This window comes from Nerophis ophidion, linkage group LG17, assembly GCF_033978795.1.
Source record: "Nerophis ophidion isolate RoL-2023_Sa linkage group LG17, RoL_Noph_v1.0, whole genome shotgun sequence".
Classification (NCBI taxonomy): domain Eukaryota; kingdom Metazoa; phylum Chordata; class Actinopteri; order Syngnathiformes; family Syngnathidae; genus Nerophis; species Nerophis ophidion.
In genome coordinates this window covers 21,180,570-21,196,953 of record NC_084627.1, presented here as the reverse complement: position 1 = coordinate 21,196,953, position 16,384 = coordinate 21,180,570, and the positions used below count along the sequence as shown (strand labels likewise).

The following is a 16,384-nucleotide window of genomic DNA, read 5'->3' as shown; positions in this document are numbered from 1 at the left end:
GTCAGGACAGTCTGCTTTAACACAACAACACCAATTTGCACTCTTCCATCTAAGATGATGGAAATGTGTTTCACGAAAGAGGCAACCTTTTCTCCTTAAGAATTACGTCAACCTACACAATACACATTACATGAATTCAAACTAAAATATTTAAAACCAGGTACTGTAAATGCTCTTGTTAAAGCTGGGGTGTTTGTTCACCTTCATGGTGTGTTAATGTTAAAGTGGCAAAAGAAAACCGACCTCTTTTGAACTACAGGGTCAATTATTAGCAAGTACAGTGGGGTAAAAAAAGTATTTAGTCAGCCACCGATTGTGCAAGTTCGCCCACTTAAAATGATGACAGAGGTCTGTAATTTTTATCATAGGCACACTTCAACTGTGAGAGACAGAATGTGAAAAAAAGAAGAAGAAAAACAGCCCAAAAGCATGATGTTTCCACCCCCATGCTTCACAGTAGGTATGGTGTTCTTGGGATGCAACTCAGTATTCTTCCTCCTCCAAGCACGACGAGTTGAATTTATACCAAAATGGATACATGGATGATACAGCAGAGGATTGGGAGAATGTCATGTGGTCAGATGAAACTAAAATAGAACTTTTTGGTACAAACAGGGTATCCGCGGATCCTTAAATAGTCTTAAAAAGTCTTAAATTCATGTATCTAAAATTAAGGCCTTAAAAAGTATTACATTTATTAGAAATTCCTAAAATGGTCTTAAACTCAGTACTCAGTACTCAATGGTCTTAAATTGTCGGGCCAGTTTTTTTTTTTTCGGGGCACGTTTTTGAGTAAAGTTACGACACGTCTTTGAGTAAAATTGAGTGATTTCAGTTCTTCAAGAGATACAAAGAAAAAATGAGTGAGCTGAAAAAAATAGAGGCAGAACTCGTGAATGAGAACAGCCAGCTAAAGGTCAACTGAGGCTCATTTGAGTGTGTGTTCAGTGTTTTGTTGTTGATGTTATAATACTGTTTTGCAGTATTATTGCACTATTATTGACCAAATGTAATTTATTTTTACCCTCACCTCGGTTATTAAGTTTTTACTGGCATTGGTGTTGGTTTGTTTGTTTTAGATGTCAAAGTTTTTGGATCCCTCAAGATTTTTGATAAGCTGTTTGGCAGAGTGGTGCTTATCAGTTTGTTTATTAATAAACATAAAAAAAGTAAACTTGACTGATTGTCATTTAGGTTGTAGTACAGTGGGATTCCCAACCATCGCTTATATTTATAGATTTTTTTTATATTTTTTTCGGTCTTAAATTTCATTCAAGGTGGCATTAAAAAGGTCTTAAAAAGTCTTAAATTTGACTTGCTGAAACCTGCAGATACCCTGCTCAGGAAGAAGAATACTGAGTTGCATCCCAAGAACACCATACCTACTGTGAAGCATGGGGATGGAAACATCATGCTTTGGGGCTGTTTTTCTGCTAAGGGGACAGGACGATTGATCCGTGTTAAGGAAAGAATGAATGGGGCCATGTATCGTGAGATTTTGAGCCAAAACCTCCTTCCATCAGTGAGAGCTTTGGATGGTTGACCAAATACTTATTTTCCACCATAATTTACAAATAAATTGTTAAAAATTCCTACAATGTGAATTCCTGGATTTTTTTTCCACATTCTGTCTCTCACTGTTGAAGTGTACCTATGATGAAAATTACAGACCTCTGTCATCATTTTAAGTGGAAGAACTTGCACAATCAGTGGCTGACTAAATACTTTTTTGCCCCACTGTATATTGCACAAGACAGCAGCAATTGTGTAATAGTGGTAAGGAACAAACTGCTCAGTCAGCAATTATAGCGCTGATAAGTTCATTGTAAACACGTGCAACCCAGCGTATACAAACATTTTAAAGTGCATGCCGAGGTAGATAAACGTGCCTGACCAGACAGTTAACAAATAACCAAGAGGTCGCCTGCAGCCACAATTAATGGCAATTTTTTTGCATTGAGGCCATGTCCAGTCCAGTCCACACATCATATGTCAACAGCCAATAATAAATTGGTTAACTGGTATAAAAGCCATCATAAGTCGGTTGATATGCATACAGCAGCTCTCCACATTACACGGCAGCTTTACAGATGCCATATCACCGTGTCATGACACAGTCATTATCAAGTTAATTGCAACCACTTAGTTTTTACTTTTGTGGCTGTAAAACATATTGTAAATGTCGGCTTTACAGGTGCCATGTACATACATGGCGGTGTCTATAATAGTAAAGGTAATTGTCACTGGTAATTGGCACCACGAGGGTAAACAATTATATTTATTTATGCAAGCGGTGATAATTTGGGGTAAGGCATTCAATAGTTGAGCAACAACTGTTGTTGTTTTATTTTAAATCCCCCAGTTTTCATGATAAATTTGCTATGAAACAGAATTTGATAGGGATAGCAATGGCGTAAATCAAAGGAGACAGGGTTGCATTGTCAGTTATTAGGTGTATGGCGATTACATTTGTCCCTGCTGTTGCCTTGACAACATGATGCCCTCTGAACTAAGTGAAAATAATCTGCATTTGCCCTTTTTCTGACATCTTTATTTAAAAAAACAAACAAAAACAGAAAGACAGCTGTCCACTCTGAGTGACACCTCTCAGAGTGGCTCCATGCTGTTTCCGCCCACCACCACCACCACCACCACCACAAAAAAGGGGGGTTTGTCTCATACAAGGGAAGACGCGTTGTCATGACTGTATCGTTTCTATATATATATCTATATATATATTTATATATGAACTGCATTTGGTTACATGCTTGTCTTGCTCTTATTTAAGAAAAAAAAAAAAAAAAGGAAAGAAAACATGTTGCACATTTGACATGATCTTTTATCTATTTAAAAATTATCTGACCAGGAGTCCGTCTTGAGACGAGCACATCTCGTTTTCAAGAGTGTCCTGGGCGACGAGTAGGCACCAGGTAAACACTTCATTCCAACTCTCAAACAGGGGGCTAAAAAAAAAAAAAAAAAAAAAAAACATCCAGAGGCTTGCTTAGTTGGGTCCGCTCTTAAATTCATGCTTCAAAACTTGACCCCCCACCCCCACATTCCCCTTCCCCCCCCCCTGACCCTCGCACTAGACTACATGCACATAAAGTCCAGTCATCCACACTTCTGGTCCTCGGATGGACATATTCTCAATGTCAACAAGGGAGACAATCCAGGAAACAAAGATACCTCATTCAGTGTCCACATGCCATTTTGTTCTTTGACTTCCTCCCTTAGAATAATCACCTGGATTATTGATTGACATCTCAAAGGTTAACAAACCATGTCTGCAGAATAAAGTCATGTTTTCAATTTGGATTATATCACAAAATTATAAATGTCCCATTTTTTTGTCCACGCAAAAATGTGTATATCACCCATACCAACTTTTTGAAACATTTAGACCCGTTGATATCTGTAAGAACTAAGAAGTAAGAGCTGATTAAATACATCATTTCTGACATTAGTACTAGTATTATTACTTTATAATTATTCGTTAAAAGCATGGTTATGAATGGAAATGAGTATTTGGGGACCTCACTCACGATTTCAATCATGTTGGTTTTCATACTAATGTTGATGTTTGTTTGTTTGTGTTCACTTTTCACTTGTTTTCACAGTTTTCTTCATGGATTTCTCTGTTTGTTTTTTGCTGTTGTTCGTTTAAATATCTGTTTTTTATTTCTGACTGTAGGTCGAGTTACTTTGAGGGTTTTTTTGCTACCTCGATAGTGGGGTTCAGGTTTAAGTTACTGCAAACAAAAAACACAAACTACCGTACATTGATGTCTATACTGTTGAATTTTAGCTTTTTATACTTAGACTTCCTTTTTATTGTCAATCAAATTTGAACTTTACAGTACAGATAAGAACAACATTTCGTTGCATTAGCTCGTTGTAGTGCAGGATAAAACAGCAATGATGTGCAGATATAAATACAGATAAATATATTGCACTTTTCCATATGCATCCAGGTTTAGGGATGTGTGTTATATTGTCTTTTTATTTCAGCGAGTTAATCCATTTTGGGGGGAATTATGATGCGTTCAAGTGTCGTACGGCCTGGGGGGAGAAGCTGCTACAGAACCTGGAGGTTCTGCTACATAGACTGTGGAACCTCTTTCTAGAGTCTATGAGCCCTGGTCAGGCAGTGGCTTTTTGCAATTTTATGATCACTTGTCAAATTAACGAGCTATGCAACATCAGAAAGGTTCTAAAAATATATATATATGCTTTGCTGTTTCTGTTTATTCATGTACATACTATATTTTACTAGTCACATAACTCGCGAAGAATTGATTAGCCACCACCCAGCGCAACATAGTGCAGATTTATGTCTAAATGGGCTAATCAAGAAAAAATAATGTTGGAAATCAACGAGTCCACGTGTAGTAGTTTTAGTGTTTAACTACCGCGCATAAAACACACAAAGTATTGTACGTTTATGACTCCCCAGTTCAATCGTACGTTTTATAATCACTAGTCACATTTTTGAACTGCACTACTTCTAAAAGGTTATACAACTTTTTCGTGTTTAGCTGCTTAAGTTTGTTCGCTTTCATACAGTATTTCATCTGCTGCAAAACTAGCTAAGAGCTGCAAAGTGATTTTAGTCAGAATTTACCTTATGTCCATATCGGTTAATGCGAGTGCTACATCAAAACAAAATTTCATGGGAAATTAACGAAGTAGTCTAGTAGTGTTCATGTTTAAGTAAGTGCGTATAAAAAAAAAAAATAATATTTATGATTCTACTGTTTAATCTTAACTGTCATGATCACTTCCCAAATTAACAAACTGCGTGATTTCCCTAAGGTTGTAGGACTTTTTCGTGTTGTGCTATTTCTGTTTTTCAGGAGCAGCCATTTCGACTGATTGATCGGGACAACATGGGCGTAAATTAACGACTACTACCTGTTGTAGTGTTGGTTTTAAAGTTACTGCGCACGTAATACACTAACTATTTTAAACATACAATTCTATTGATCATTTGTCAACATAATGACAAAGACAACTTTTAACAGGTTTTACGATATTATTCTCATTTGGCAGTCTATTTCTTCTTCTTACATACAGACGCAGAGCTACTGTAGGTAACTCTAAGCCCCCGCATAACTTAGTATTAATGATTGAGACGGAATATGCTTGTAAATCCAAATAAACCTCTGTGTTTGTAATTGTATGCGCACAAAATACGCAAACTATGGGAACGTTATAGTTTTCCTGCTGAATCTTGAACTTGTATGATCGCTTGTCAAATTAACAAGTTGAGGAACATACGACGGGTTATAGGACTTTTTTTGTTTTTGTTCCCCTGACAGTTTTTTACAAACCGCAAAAATATAGCTAAGAGCTGCTATGTCACTTTAGCCACCGGCTAGCATAGAATCAATTTACGTCCGAAACGGCTAATATAACTGATTGATCGGGACAGAACAGGTTCCATACTACCTCTGCAATGGTGTTGTCATCACCAAATCATCGAAAGTTGCCAAATTATTTCAGGTTGTCGTTTTAGCTTGTAGATATGTTTGCGCTAGGGTTGGGCGATATTACCTTTTATTAATATCTCAATATTTTTAAGCTGTGTCATGATACACAATATACATATCGATATTATTCCTTAGCCTTGAATGAACACTTGATGCATATAATCACAGCAGTATGATGATTCTATGTGTCTACATTAAAACATTCTTCTTCATACTGCATTAATATAAGTTACTTTTTAACTTTCATGCAGAGAAGGAAATCAGAACTAAGTCAATTAACCAAAAGTGTATTTATTAAACAGTTGTTAAGCAGTGGCACAAACATTCATGTCATTTCCAAAACAGAAAGTGCAAGATTGTCAGAGACGTTTTAAAACAAGCTATGTGTGCAATTTTGTGCATGATGTCACTAAGATGACACATCAAAACAACACTAAATTAGAATGCACTTTTGTGTACAGAACGCCACTACAATAGTTTAAAACAAATAAAGTGCACTTTTGTGCATGATGTCACACAAGATATTTCAATAACTGTCGAATAAAAATGAGCTGCATAATAGGAAATCAAATAGTGTATGTCCTTCGCTATGTGGTAGGTTCCTGCGGACTTTATCTCCTTCTGTTGTTGATTAATTTTTTCATACGGTGTTGATCTGGAAATAGTTGCTTCGGCCGGAGATGTTGACATGCGGGGTTTCAAGCAGTCCTTATTCTCTAGCGCAGTGGTTCCCAACCTTTTTTCAGTGATGTACCCCCTGTGAACATTTTTTTAAATTCAAGTACCCCCTAATCAGAGCAAAGCATTTTTGGTTGAAAAAAAAAAAGATAAAGAAGTAAAATACAGCACTATGTCATATAGAACAGTGCAAAATATTGCTCATTTGTAGTGGTCTTTCTTGAACTATTTGGAAAAAAATATATAAAAACTTGTTGAAAAATAAACAAGTGATTCAATTATAAATAAAGATTTCTCAACATAGAAGTAATAGAGATCCATCTGGATTCATGAACTTAATTCTAAACATTTCTTCACAAAAAAAGAAATCTTTAACATCAATATTTATGGAACATGTCCACAAAAAATCGAGCTGTCAACACTGAATATTGCATTTACGCATTTTTTTTCCCACAGTTTATGAATTTACATTCATATTTTGTTGAAGTATTATTCAATAAATATATTTATGAAGGATTTCTGAATTGTTGCTATTTTAAGAATATTTTAAAAAACTCTCACGTACCCCTTGGCATACCTTCAAGTACCCCCAAGGGTACGCGTATCCCCATTTGGGAACCACTGCTCTAGCGGGTGACTTTTCAAATGATGCTACATTAGCAGTGGTGCTACTTTTTGTAGCAACGCTTTTGCCGCATAATTGTTCAACATATTCCCACTTGAAGCCAAACCACCGCCAGACGATGGACCCCCTGCTCTTTTTCTTGGTAATTAATTATTCCTTCATTTGTTACCAGATTTGCACCTTCTCTCTCTCGTATTACCACTTGCACCACTCCGCTAGCATCACAGCTAACGTTACCATGTCGCTACATGTCTGCTCCGCGGGAGCGTGTGATTTTGCACACGTGACGTTTGTAAGAAGGTGCGCTTGTTTTACGTCTCTGTGAGAAAGAAAGACAAGAAAGAGTGAGAAGAGCCTGTAGTTTAATGCTCTCAGCTAAAAGCAACTGCGTGAGAACGTATACTCGAGTATCACGATATAGTCATTTTCCATATCGCGCAGACAAACCACCGATATATCGAGTATGTCGATATATCGCCCAGCCCTAGATTGTGATACTTTAGTTTTTAGAAAATCAGCAAGTGAATCAGACCAAAAATTGTGACAGACTTCATATGTTTTTGACATATAGTGAACATCTGGCAGTTTCCGGATGATAGGTTTTCATCTGTACTGTCCTTCCAATCCGCAGAGCTAAACCCAATCATCTTTCAAAATGCCATAACAACCGCATTGTAAGTGAAATGGTGTGTGTTAGTCTGTGGGTGATAGCTAGCTTTTGTGCTTTCAAGCCCATAGTGAGAAATGTTTCTGCAGAGAGATCAATTCTTCTTAAAAAGTGGACGGGTTGGGTAGCTCGAGAGCGGCGGAATGTTTGGCCCCTCGAGGGCGAGCTGTCATGATGGAGTGACCGAGGCTAAAGCCTTCAGTACACTTGTAGTCCACTCCGTCTTCTTCAGACACCAGTGCTACGTCACAGACTGTCAATACAAAAAGGACGGCGAGAAGGCATCATTTTGGCCTCGGTCATTGCATGGTCAATATTTGGCTCCGAAACACGTGTCCGATGGATAAACCGCTGCTAACATCACGGTCCGCGACTTGTGACGACTTTCCTAGTGCCTCTAGGCACAAAATGACCTTTTTTGTGACGTATAATTAATATATTTTTCAATTTGGATCAATTATAATTAGAATGCCGGGGGGATCTCGAAAAACCCTCCATGATAAAACCAAGTATGCTGTAATTTGTCTAATTTGATTGTGCAGTCCAGTTCGCAGAAGCACATATTCTGCTTGCTTTGTGCATAATTATGTTTGTAAATAAACATATATACAGTGGGGCAAAAAAGTATTTAATCAGCCACCGATTGTGCAAGTTCTCCCACTTAAAATGATGACAGAGGTCTGTAATTTTCATCATAGGTACACTTCAACTGTGAGAGACAGAATGTGAAGAAAACATCCAGGAATTCACATTGAAGGAATTTTAAAGAATTTATTTGTAAATTATGGTGGAAAATAAGTATTTGGTCAACCATTCAAAGCTCTCACTGATGGAAGGAGGTTTTGGCTGAAAATCTCACGATACATGGCCCCATTCATTCTTTCCTTAACACGGATCAATCGTCCTGTTCCCTTAGCAGAAAAACAGCCCCAAAGCATGATGTTTCCATCCCCATGCTTCACAGTAAGTATGGTGTTCTTGGGCTGCAACTCACTATTCTTCTTCCTCCAAACACGACGAGTTGAGTTTGTACCAAATTGGATACATGGATGATACCGCGTTTCCCACAGGTCAAGCATCCTTTTGAGGTGGTGTGGTCGGGCGACGTGGGGTGGGTGGGTGGGATGGGGGATGGGTGGCAGCAAAGACCAAGAAGAACGCGGAGTTGGAATATAATTACAACACATTATGTACATATTTATATACATTTTTATATAATATTTACATATTAATATAATATGTAACTACAAGCTCCATTCACAGACAGAGTCCCATTGCTTTTATGAGCGGTCGAGCGAGTCAAAAGCCGGAATTTGTAAATATTTTTTTATTTTGTATTTTTTATTTGTGGCGGCCATAATTCTTTCGTGGCGGGCCGCCAAAAATAAATGAATGTGTGGGAAACCCTGGCAGAGGATTGGAAGAATGTCATGTGGTCAGATGAAACCAAAATAGAACTTTTTGGTATAAACTCAACTCGTCGTGTTTGGAGGAAGAAGAATACTGAGTTGCATCCCAAGAACACCACACCTACTGTAAAGCATGGGGGGGGGGGAAACATCATGCTTTGGGGCTGTTTTTCTGCCAAGGGGACAGGACGACTGATCCGTGTTAAGGAAAGAATGAATGGGGCCATGTATCGTGAGATTTTGAGCCAAAACCTCCTTCCATCAGTGAGAGCTTTGAATGGTTGACTAAATACTTATTTTCCACCATAATTTACAAATAAATTATTTTAAAATTCCTATAATGTGAATTCCTGGATTTTTTTTTTCACATTCTGTCTGTCACAGTTGAAGTGTACCTATGATAAAAAATTACAGACCTCCGTTATCACTTTAAGTGGGAGAACCTGCACAATCGGTGGCTGACTAAATACTTTTTTGCCCCACTGTAAATGTCACCTTCAAAGCAACTTTATCTGCGCACTGCAGAAACAAAACTCTAAACAAAATCAAATACCTGGAATCAACACACGAGCAAAATATTGGTTCTTACAATCTTACCCCAGTTTGCTTATATTAAGTTATATCTACTTAAATCTATCGTATTTACACAAATATAAGACGTTACTTTTTATCTAGAAACCAATAAATAAGTTTACTTTTATATGTACATTTATACACGCAAACTCATAGGTGGTCGCCCAACAACTTCACTGTCCTGTCACTCACATAAGACGGTACATTTTCTCTAAAAAAACACAAGTTGTCCTGTGCTAAATGGAGCTTTTCTTCCTGTCACTCACATAAGACGGTGCATTTTCTCTGAAAAAAAGACAAGTTGTCCAGTGCTAATTGGAGCTTTTCTTCCTGTCACTCACATAGGATAATACTTTTTCTCTAGCTAAAACTCTAAAAGTGCCAAATCGTTTTGTATGAACATTTATACATTTAAACTCACAGGTGGTCGACCAAAAACTTCTCCCTAAGCTAGTTTGAGCTTTTCTACCTGTCACTCACATAAGCGGTACTTTTCCTTAGAAAAATCTCTGAAAACGAGTATAAATGCAAACCAACATGTCTTCGCCTAACAAATTCTCTCTATGCTAATTTGAGCTTTTCTTCATGTCACTCACATAAGATAGTAAGTTTTGTCTAGATAAAACTCTAAAAGTGCCAAATCGTTTTATATGAAAATTATACATGCAAACTCACAGGTGGTCGACCAAAAACTTCTCCCTAAGCTAGTTGAAGCTTTTCTACCTGTCACTCACATAGGACCGTACTTTTCCTTCGAAAAATCTCTGAAAACGACAGGTACGAATGCAAACCAACAGGTCTTTGCGTAACAAATTCTCTCCAAGTTAGTTGGAGCTTTTTTTCCCTGTCACTCACACAGGAGAGTTGCAGCTTTGACATAGAAAAAAAGTGTTAGTTGTATCATCATAAGCATACATACATACATATATGTGTGTGTGTGTGTGTATATATATATATATATATATATATATATATATATATATATAAAATCATTAACTTTAGAATTTGATGCCAGCAAAACGTGACAAAGAAGTTGGGAAAGGTGGCAATAAATACTGACAAAGTTGAGGAATGCTCATCAAACACTTATTTGGAACATCCCACAGGTGTGCAGGCTAATTGGGAACAGGTGGGTGCCATGATTAGGCATAAAAACATTAATGCTGAAAGGTGCATACAGGTTTTGGAACAACATATGCTGCCATCTAGGCGCCGTCTTTTTCATGGACGCCCCTGCTTATTTCAGCAAGACAATGCCAAGCCACATTCAGCACGTGTTACAACAGCGTGGCTTCGTAAAAAAAAGAGTGCGGGTACTTTCCTGGCCCGCCTGCAGTCTAGACCTGTCTCCCATCGAAAATGTGTGGCGCATTATGAAGCGTAGAATAAGACAGCGGAGACCCCGGACTGTTGAACGACTGAAGCTCTACATAAAACAAAAATGGGAAAGAATTCCACTTTCAAAGCTTCAACAATTATTTTCTCAGTTCCCAAACGTTTATTGAGTGTTGTTGAAAGAAAAGGTGATGTAACACAGTGGTGAACATGCCCTTTCCCAACTACTTCGGCTCGTGTTGCAGCCATGAAATTCTAAGTTAATTATTATTTGCAGAAAAAAAAGAAAGTGTATGAGTTTGAACATCAAATGTCTTGTCTGTGTAGTGCATTCAATCGAATAAGGGTTGAAAAGGATTTGCAAATCATATTTCCCAACGGGGAGGAATACGGGGGTATGTAACACAAAATAACAAAAACATGATACAGACCACAGATCATGACAGATTTCAGGTATTTAATCTTGCGTCATTTCAGTTTTTGCAGTGCTCGCAGACAAAGGTGACCATAGACTTCTACTCCTTTACCTTACCTTCAACGCGTAGTTGCGTTTAAACGGTATCCTCCGAGTGTCTCTGTACTGTGTTTTAGCCGAGCCGTCCTAGACTGTGACTCCATGTCTGCTCGTAGACTTCTACATGTCGTCTTGTGAATAAGTGTCCAGAATGGCGAGCGCTCATCAGTATTCCGTGTTCCATCCGCACTTTCGCAGCCATTGCGTCACAAGTAATCTTTGTCTCCTTTTGTGTCCCCCCCCCATCCAAACGCCCACTCTTGTCCCCCTTCAGATCTTCTAGTCCCCCATTGCCATCGACATTCAGTGTCCCTCCCACCTCACTTTGGACATTATGACCCTTTAAATGGATGTGAAAAGATGCAGCTTGTAGGCCAGCAGGACCTTGAAATTACCGGGGGGTGTTGTTGGGTGGGTCGGGTCAAAGTCTACAAACTGCATCTTGATGGTTGTGATGATGGTGTAGTGAAACCGGGCGCGGTCGCCACGGACCCTTGTGCTCACCTCTTTGTGACTGCTCCCCCGCAGGGAAGAAGAACTCCTTGCTACTGCAGAAGTTCCAGAAGGACCTGAACGCCGGTGTGTTCAACACGCAGGAGAACGAGATATTGAAGCAGATTATCCGTCAGGACCGGGAGATGGTGATGATGGTGGACCGCAAGCAGTCGGTCACCGGGATGAACTCGACGCCAATGTCGGGAAACTCCATCATTAACTCGCCAGCTCAGCCGCCCTTCTCCAACGCCTTCGGGATGAACCAGTTCCAGCAGTCCTCGGTACCTCTGACCTACAGTGCTTCAGCCATTGCCAACGCTTCCGCCGCCCGCATGCTGCCGGCCGCCGCCGCAGCGGCCATCTACCCCGTCCCCAGCGTCTCCCACGGCAACTTAAATTCCTCCTCCGCCAACCCGCTCCAGCCACAGGGCGCCATCATGTCGCCGTGCTCCTTCACGGCCGCCATGTGCAGCCCGCCGGTCCAGACGCCACTGGCGAGCCGGAGCTTCCAGTACGCTTCCCCCACCGCATCGCAGCTGTCGCTGATCCAGGCGCCCATGGCCCAGCCGAATCTACCGAGCCAGCAGCCGCCCGCGTCCGCCTCCGCGTCCTCCGCCGGGACGCAGCAGGTCCCTTCGCCTCAGCGAGGAGACCTCCACAAGAGCACGCAGGCTCTTCAGTCGGGCAGCCTGAGTCGAGACGTGCGACACCTGTCGGCCTCTCAGCCGTCTCTGCCGCACGACACGTCGCTGGTGCCGCGGGCGCACCAAGCCTCCGGCGACTCGCTGGCCTCCATGGTGCCGCCGACAGCGGCTGCCATCCCGGGGATGAGTCTCCAGAGCGCCGTCCGCACCACAATGCCCCAGCGGGTCAATTTGTTCCGCCAGATGTCCTCGGGGGCCCTGCCGCCCGTGCGCTCCTCCACGGCGGCGGCGGCGGCGGCGAGCCAGCCCAGGGAATCGCCTGGCTCTAGGAGAGATTCTGTCCTGAGCAGTACGGAGACTGAGCAAGACAAAATGCGCTTTGCATCAAATTTATGATTTTTTTTTTTTTTGCGTTTTTTTAACCAGGGAGGAGCTCCAAGCTACTTCTAAAGATAACCTCATTGAAGCGGTGTACATACGAGCCCTTGTATGATATTTTAGACACATTGTCTCCCTCCTTAAGAATGTATATTATACAGATAATCTTTTCTTTTATGCCATATCCATAATATATACACATATATGGCCTGTGTGTGTATATACGGTGCGAATGGGGAGCGGGAGAATGCAACTAATATATTTCGCAATGGCAATTTCAAAACTGTAGTATACACACGAGTCTTCCTTTCTGAGAAATCTAATGAAATTATATACAACTTATGAATTTTTTTATTTATATATTTATGTTTTTTTTTAAAAGCTGGAATGCATTATGGATTGTGACATTTTTTATTTTATTTTTTTTTTGTTTGGTTTCCCACCACCGAAGAAGAGGAGAAGCAGCTTTAGGCGCCACTGTGGAATCAAACATGCAAAGTAACACTTGGAAAAGGAAAATACAAAAAAAAAAAAAAAGCACACATTCACAAGAAAGGAGTCACGACTTTCTGAACGGAAACATCAACACAACACAAAAAGGTGTTGTAAAACCTCAACAGTGTTACGGCTCCGGACAACAACAAAAAAAAAGGGAACAAATACTAGCAAATGCTGCTTTCTTTCTTCACGTTTGAGGGGAAGACAAATGGACGCTTGTTTTTCTATTCCTCATTTTGGAATGGTTGAAATGTAATGTTCCGAAGATGAAACAAAGAAAAGAAGAAACTCTGTGTATATTTATAATATTTATAAACTAAAGATTATCACCATTATGCAATAGACTGTGACATAAAGATTAACTATACGTGTGCTGTAAATAGTTTTGTAGAGCTAGTATTGACAGATACTGTGTGGTGCATTCTCTATCATAACAACGTCTTACTTCTTAACGTCTGTCGGGAACTTGGCTATCACCTGCAAATACGGACTAAGGAGCCTTAATGCAGAAATTGAATGGCAGCACGGTGACAGCGGCACTGAATGAAATGTCCTCCAAAGTAGGTTTTCGCACAGAAAACATCGTCCGGTGAATTAAGTTTGATTTCCAGTTGGATCATTTTCTTTTGAATCAGGACGTTTGGTTTCGTCTTGCAATGTACATGCGAAAAACGAGATTTTTTTTACGTTAACGTTACGCTGGTTTACCCGATTTTTAGGCTTTTTTTCCCCCGTCAGTTGGTTTGTTTTCGAGAGCTACAGCAGAATTGTTTTTAGCATTAGCATTCCGATTCAACAGCCATCAACATTTTTTATCTTCGACTTCTACATACTGGTTCTACATACTACATCATTTTTTTTTCTTTTTTGTGGTTTGTTAGTTTGTCAGCTGGTATTGTTTTTAGCATTAGCATTTTGAGTCAATTATCAAAATCTTTCTTCTCTTCGAGGTTTGTTTTTGCCTATTAGCATTGGTGTTTTTTGCAGTCTAATACCGTTCACATGTTCTTCTCCGTTTTTGTTTTCGACTGTTAGGGTTGGAGTCTACAATCATCCAATTTTTCTGCTTGGTTTATTTTCGTGACTTTTAGCATTATTTTTAGTATTAGCATGACAACTTTTACCACCATTTAGCATTACTAGTGTACAGCCATGCATATTTTTTTTTCAAGTGTTAGCATTATTTATAGCTTTAACGGTAAAACCTCTACCACCATTTACGTTTTCTTCGGGTTAGGGTTTGTTTTCGACTGCTAGCATTATTTTTAGCATTAGCCTCGCAACGTCTACCACCATTTAGCATTACTAGTGTACAGCCATGCATATTTTTTGTTTCTTCATGTTTTGGTTTTTTTAACTGTTAGCATTGTTTTTTGCGTTAACTATACAACCTCTACCACCATTTACGTTTTCTTCAGGTTAGGGTTTGTTTTCGACTGCTAGCATTATTTTTAGCAAACTGTCCATCTTTTTTTCTTTTTTGTGGTTTGTTAGTTTGTCAGCTGGTATTGTTTTTAGAATTAGCCTTTTGAGTCTATTATCAAAATTTTTCTTCTCTTCGAGGTTTGTTTTTTGCCTGTTAGCATTGGTGTTTTTTTGCAGTCTAATACCGTTCACATTTTCTTCTTTGCTTTTGTTTTCGACTGTTAGCAATATTTTTAGGGTTGGAGTCTACAATCATCCAATTTTTCTTCTTGGTTTGTTTTCGTGACTTGTAGCATTATTTTTAGTATTAGCATGACAAATTCTACCACCATTTAGCATTACTAGTGTACAGCCATGCATATTTTTTTTTCCAGTGTTAGCATTATTTATAGCTTTAACAGTACAACCTCTACCACAATTTACGTTTTCTTCGGGTTAGGGTTTGTTTTCGACCGCTAGCATTATTTTTAGCATTAGCATCACAACGTCTACCACCATTTAGCATTACTAGTGTAGAGCCATGCATATTTTTTGTTTCTTCATGTTTTGTTTTTTTCAACTGTTAGCATTATTTTTAGCATTAACATTACAACCTCTACCACCATTTACGTTTTCTTCAGGTTAGGGTTTGTTTTCGACTGCTAGCATTATTTTTTAGCATACTGTCCATCTTTTTTTCTTATTTGTGGTTTGTTAGTTTGTCACCTAGTATAGTTTTTAGCATTAGCATTTTGACTCAATAATCAATTTTCTCCTCATTGTTTTTGTTTTCGACTGTTAGCAATATTTTTAGCGTTCTGGTCTACAATCATCCAATTTTTCTTCTTCGTTTGTTTTCGCAATTTTTAGCATTATTTTTTATATTAGCATGACAACTTCTACCACCATTTAGCAATACTAGAGTACAGCCATGCAGATATTTTTTTCTTCTTCAACTGTTAGCATTATTTTTAGCTTTAACATTACAACCTCTACCACCATTTACGTTTTCTTCGTGTTAGGGTTTGTTTTTTACTGCTAGGATTATTTTTAGCATTAGCATCACAACGTCTACCACCATTTAGCATTACTGGTGTACAGCCATGAATATTTTTTTTCTTCATGTTTTGTTTTTTTTAACTGTTAGCATTATTTTTAGCATTAACATTACAACCTCTACCACCATTTACGTTTTCTTCAGGTTAGGGTTTGTTTTCGACTGCTAGCATAATTTTTAGCATACTGTCCATCTTTTTTTTCTTATTTGTGGTTTGTGAATTTGTCAGCTAGTTTTGTTTTTAGCACTAACAGTCTGAGTCAATAATCAACATTTTTCTTTTCTTCAAGGTTTTGTTTTGCCTGTTAGCATTGTTTTTTTTGCATTAACATTCAGTCTACTACCGTCCACATTTTCTTCTTCATTGTTTTTGTTTTCGACTGTTAGCAATATTTTTAGCGTTTGAGTCTACAATCATCCAATTTTTCTTCTTGGTTTGTTTTCGCAACTTTTAGCATTATTTTTAATATTAGCATGACAACTTCTACCACCATTTAGCAATACTAGAGTACAGCCATGCATATTTTTTGTTTCTTCATGTTTTTTTTTTCAACTGTTAGTAATGTTTTTAGCATTAACATTACAACCTCTGCCACCATTTATGTTTTCTTCGGT

At 38.9% G+C, this 16,384-nt stretch overlaps 1 protein-coding gene across 1 annotated transcript in view; it reads left to right on the top strand.

The window, feature by feature from the left end:
• The window catches only part of LOC133536203 (potassium/sodium hyperpolarization-activated cyclic nucleotide-gated channel 1), a 284,495-nt gene extending 268,795 nt beyond the window's left edge, over window positions 1-15,700 (top strand). The window contains exon 8 of the mRNA XM_061876534.1: window positions 11,822-15,700. Within this exon, the coding sequence (XP_061732518.1) occupies window positions 11,822-12,828 (1,007 nt within the window). The 3' untranslated portion in view covers window positions 12,829-15,700. The remainder of the gene's footprint in view (window positions 1-11,821) is intronic.
• The last annotated feature ends 684 nt before the right edge of the window (window positions 15,701-16,384 follow it).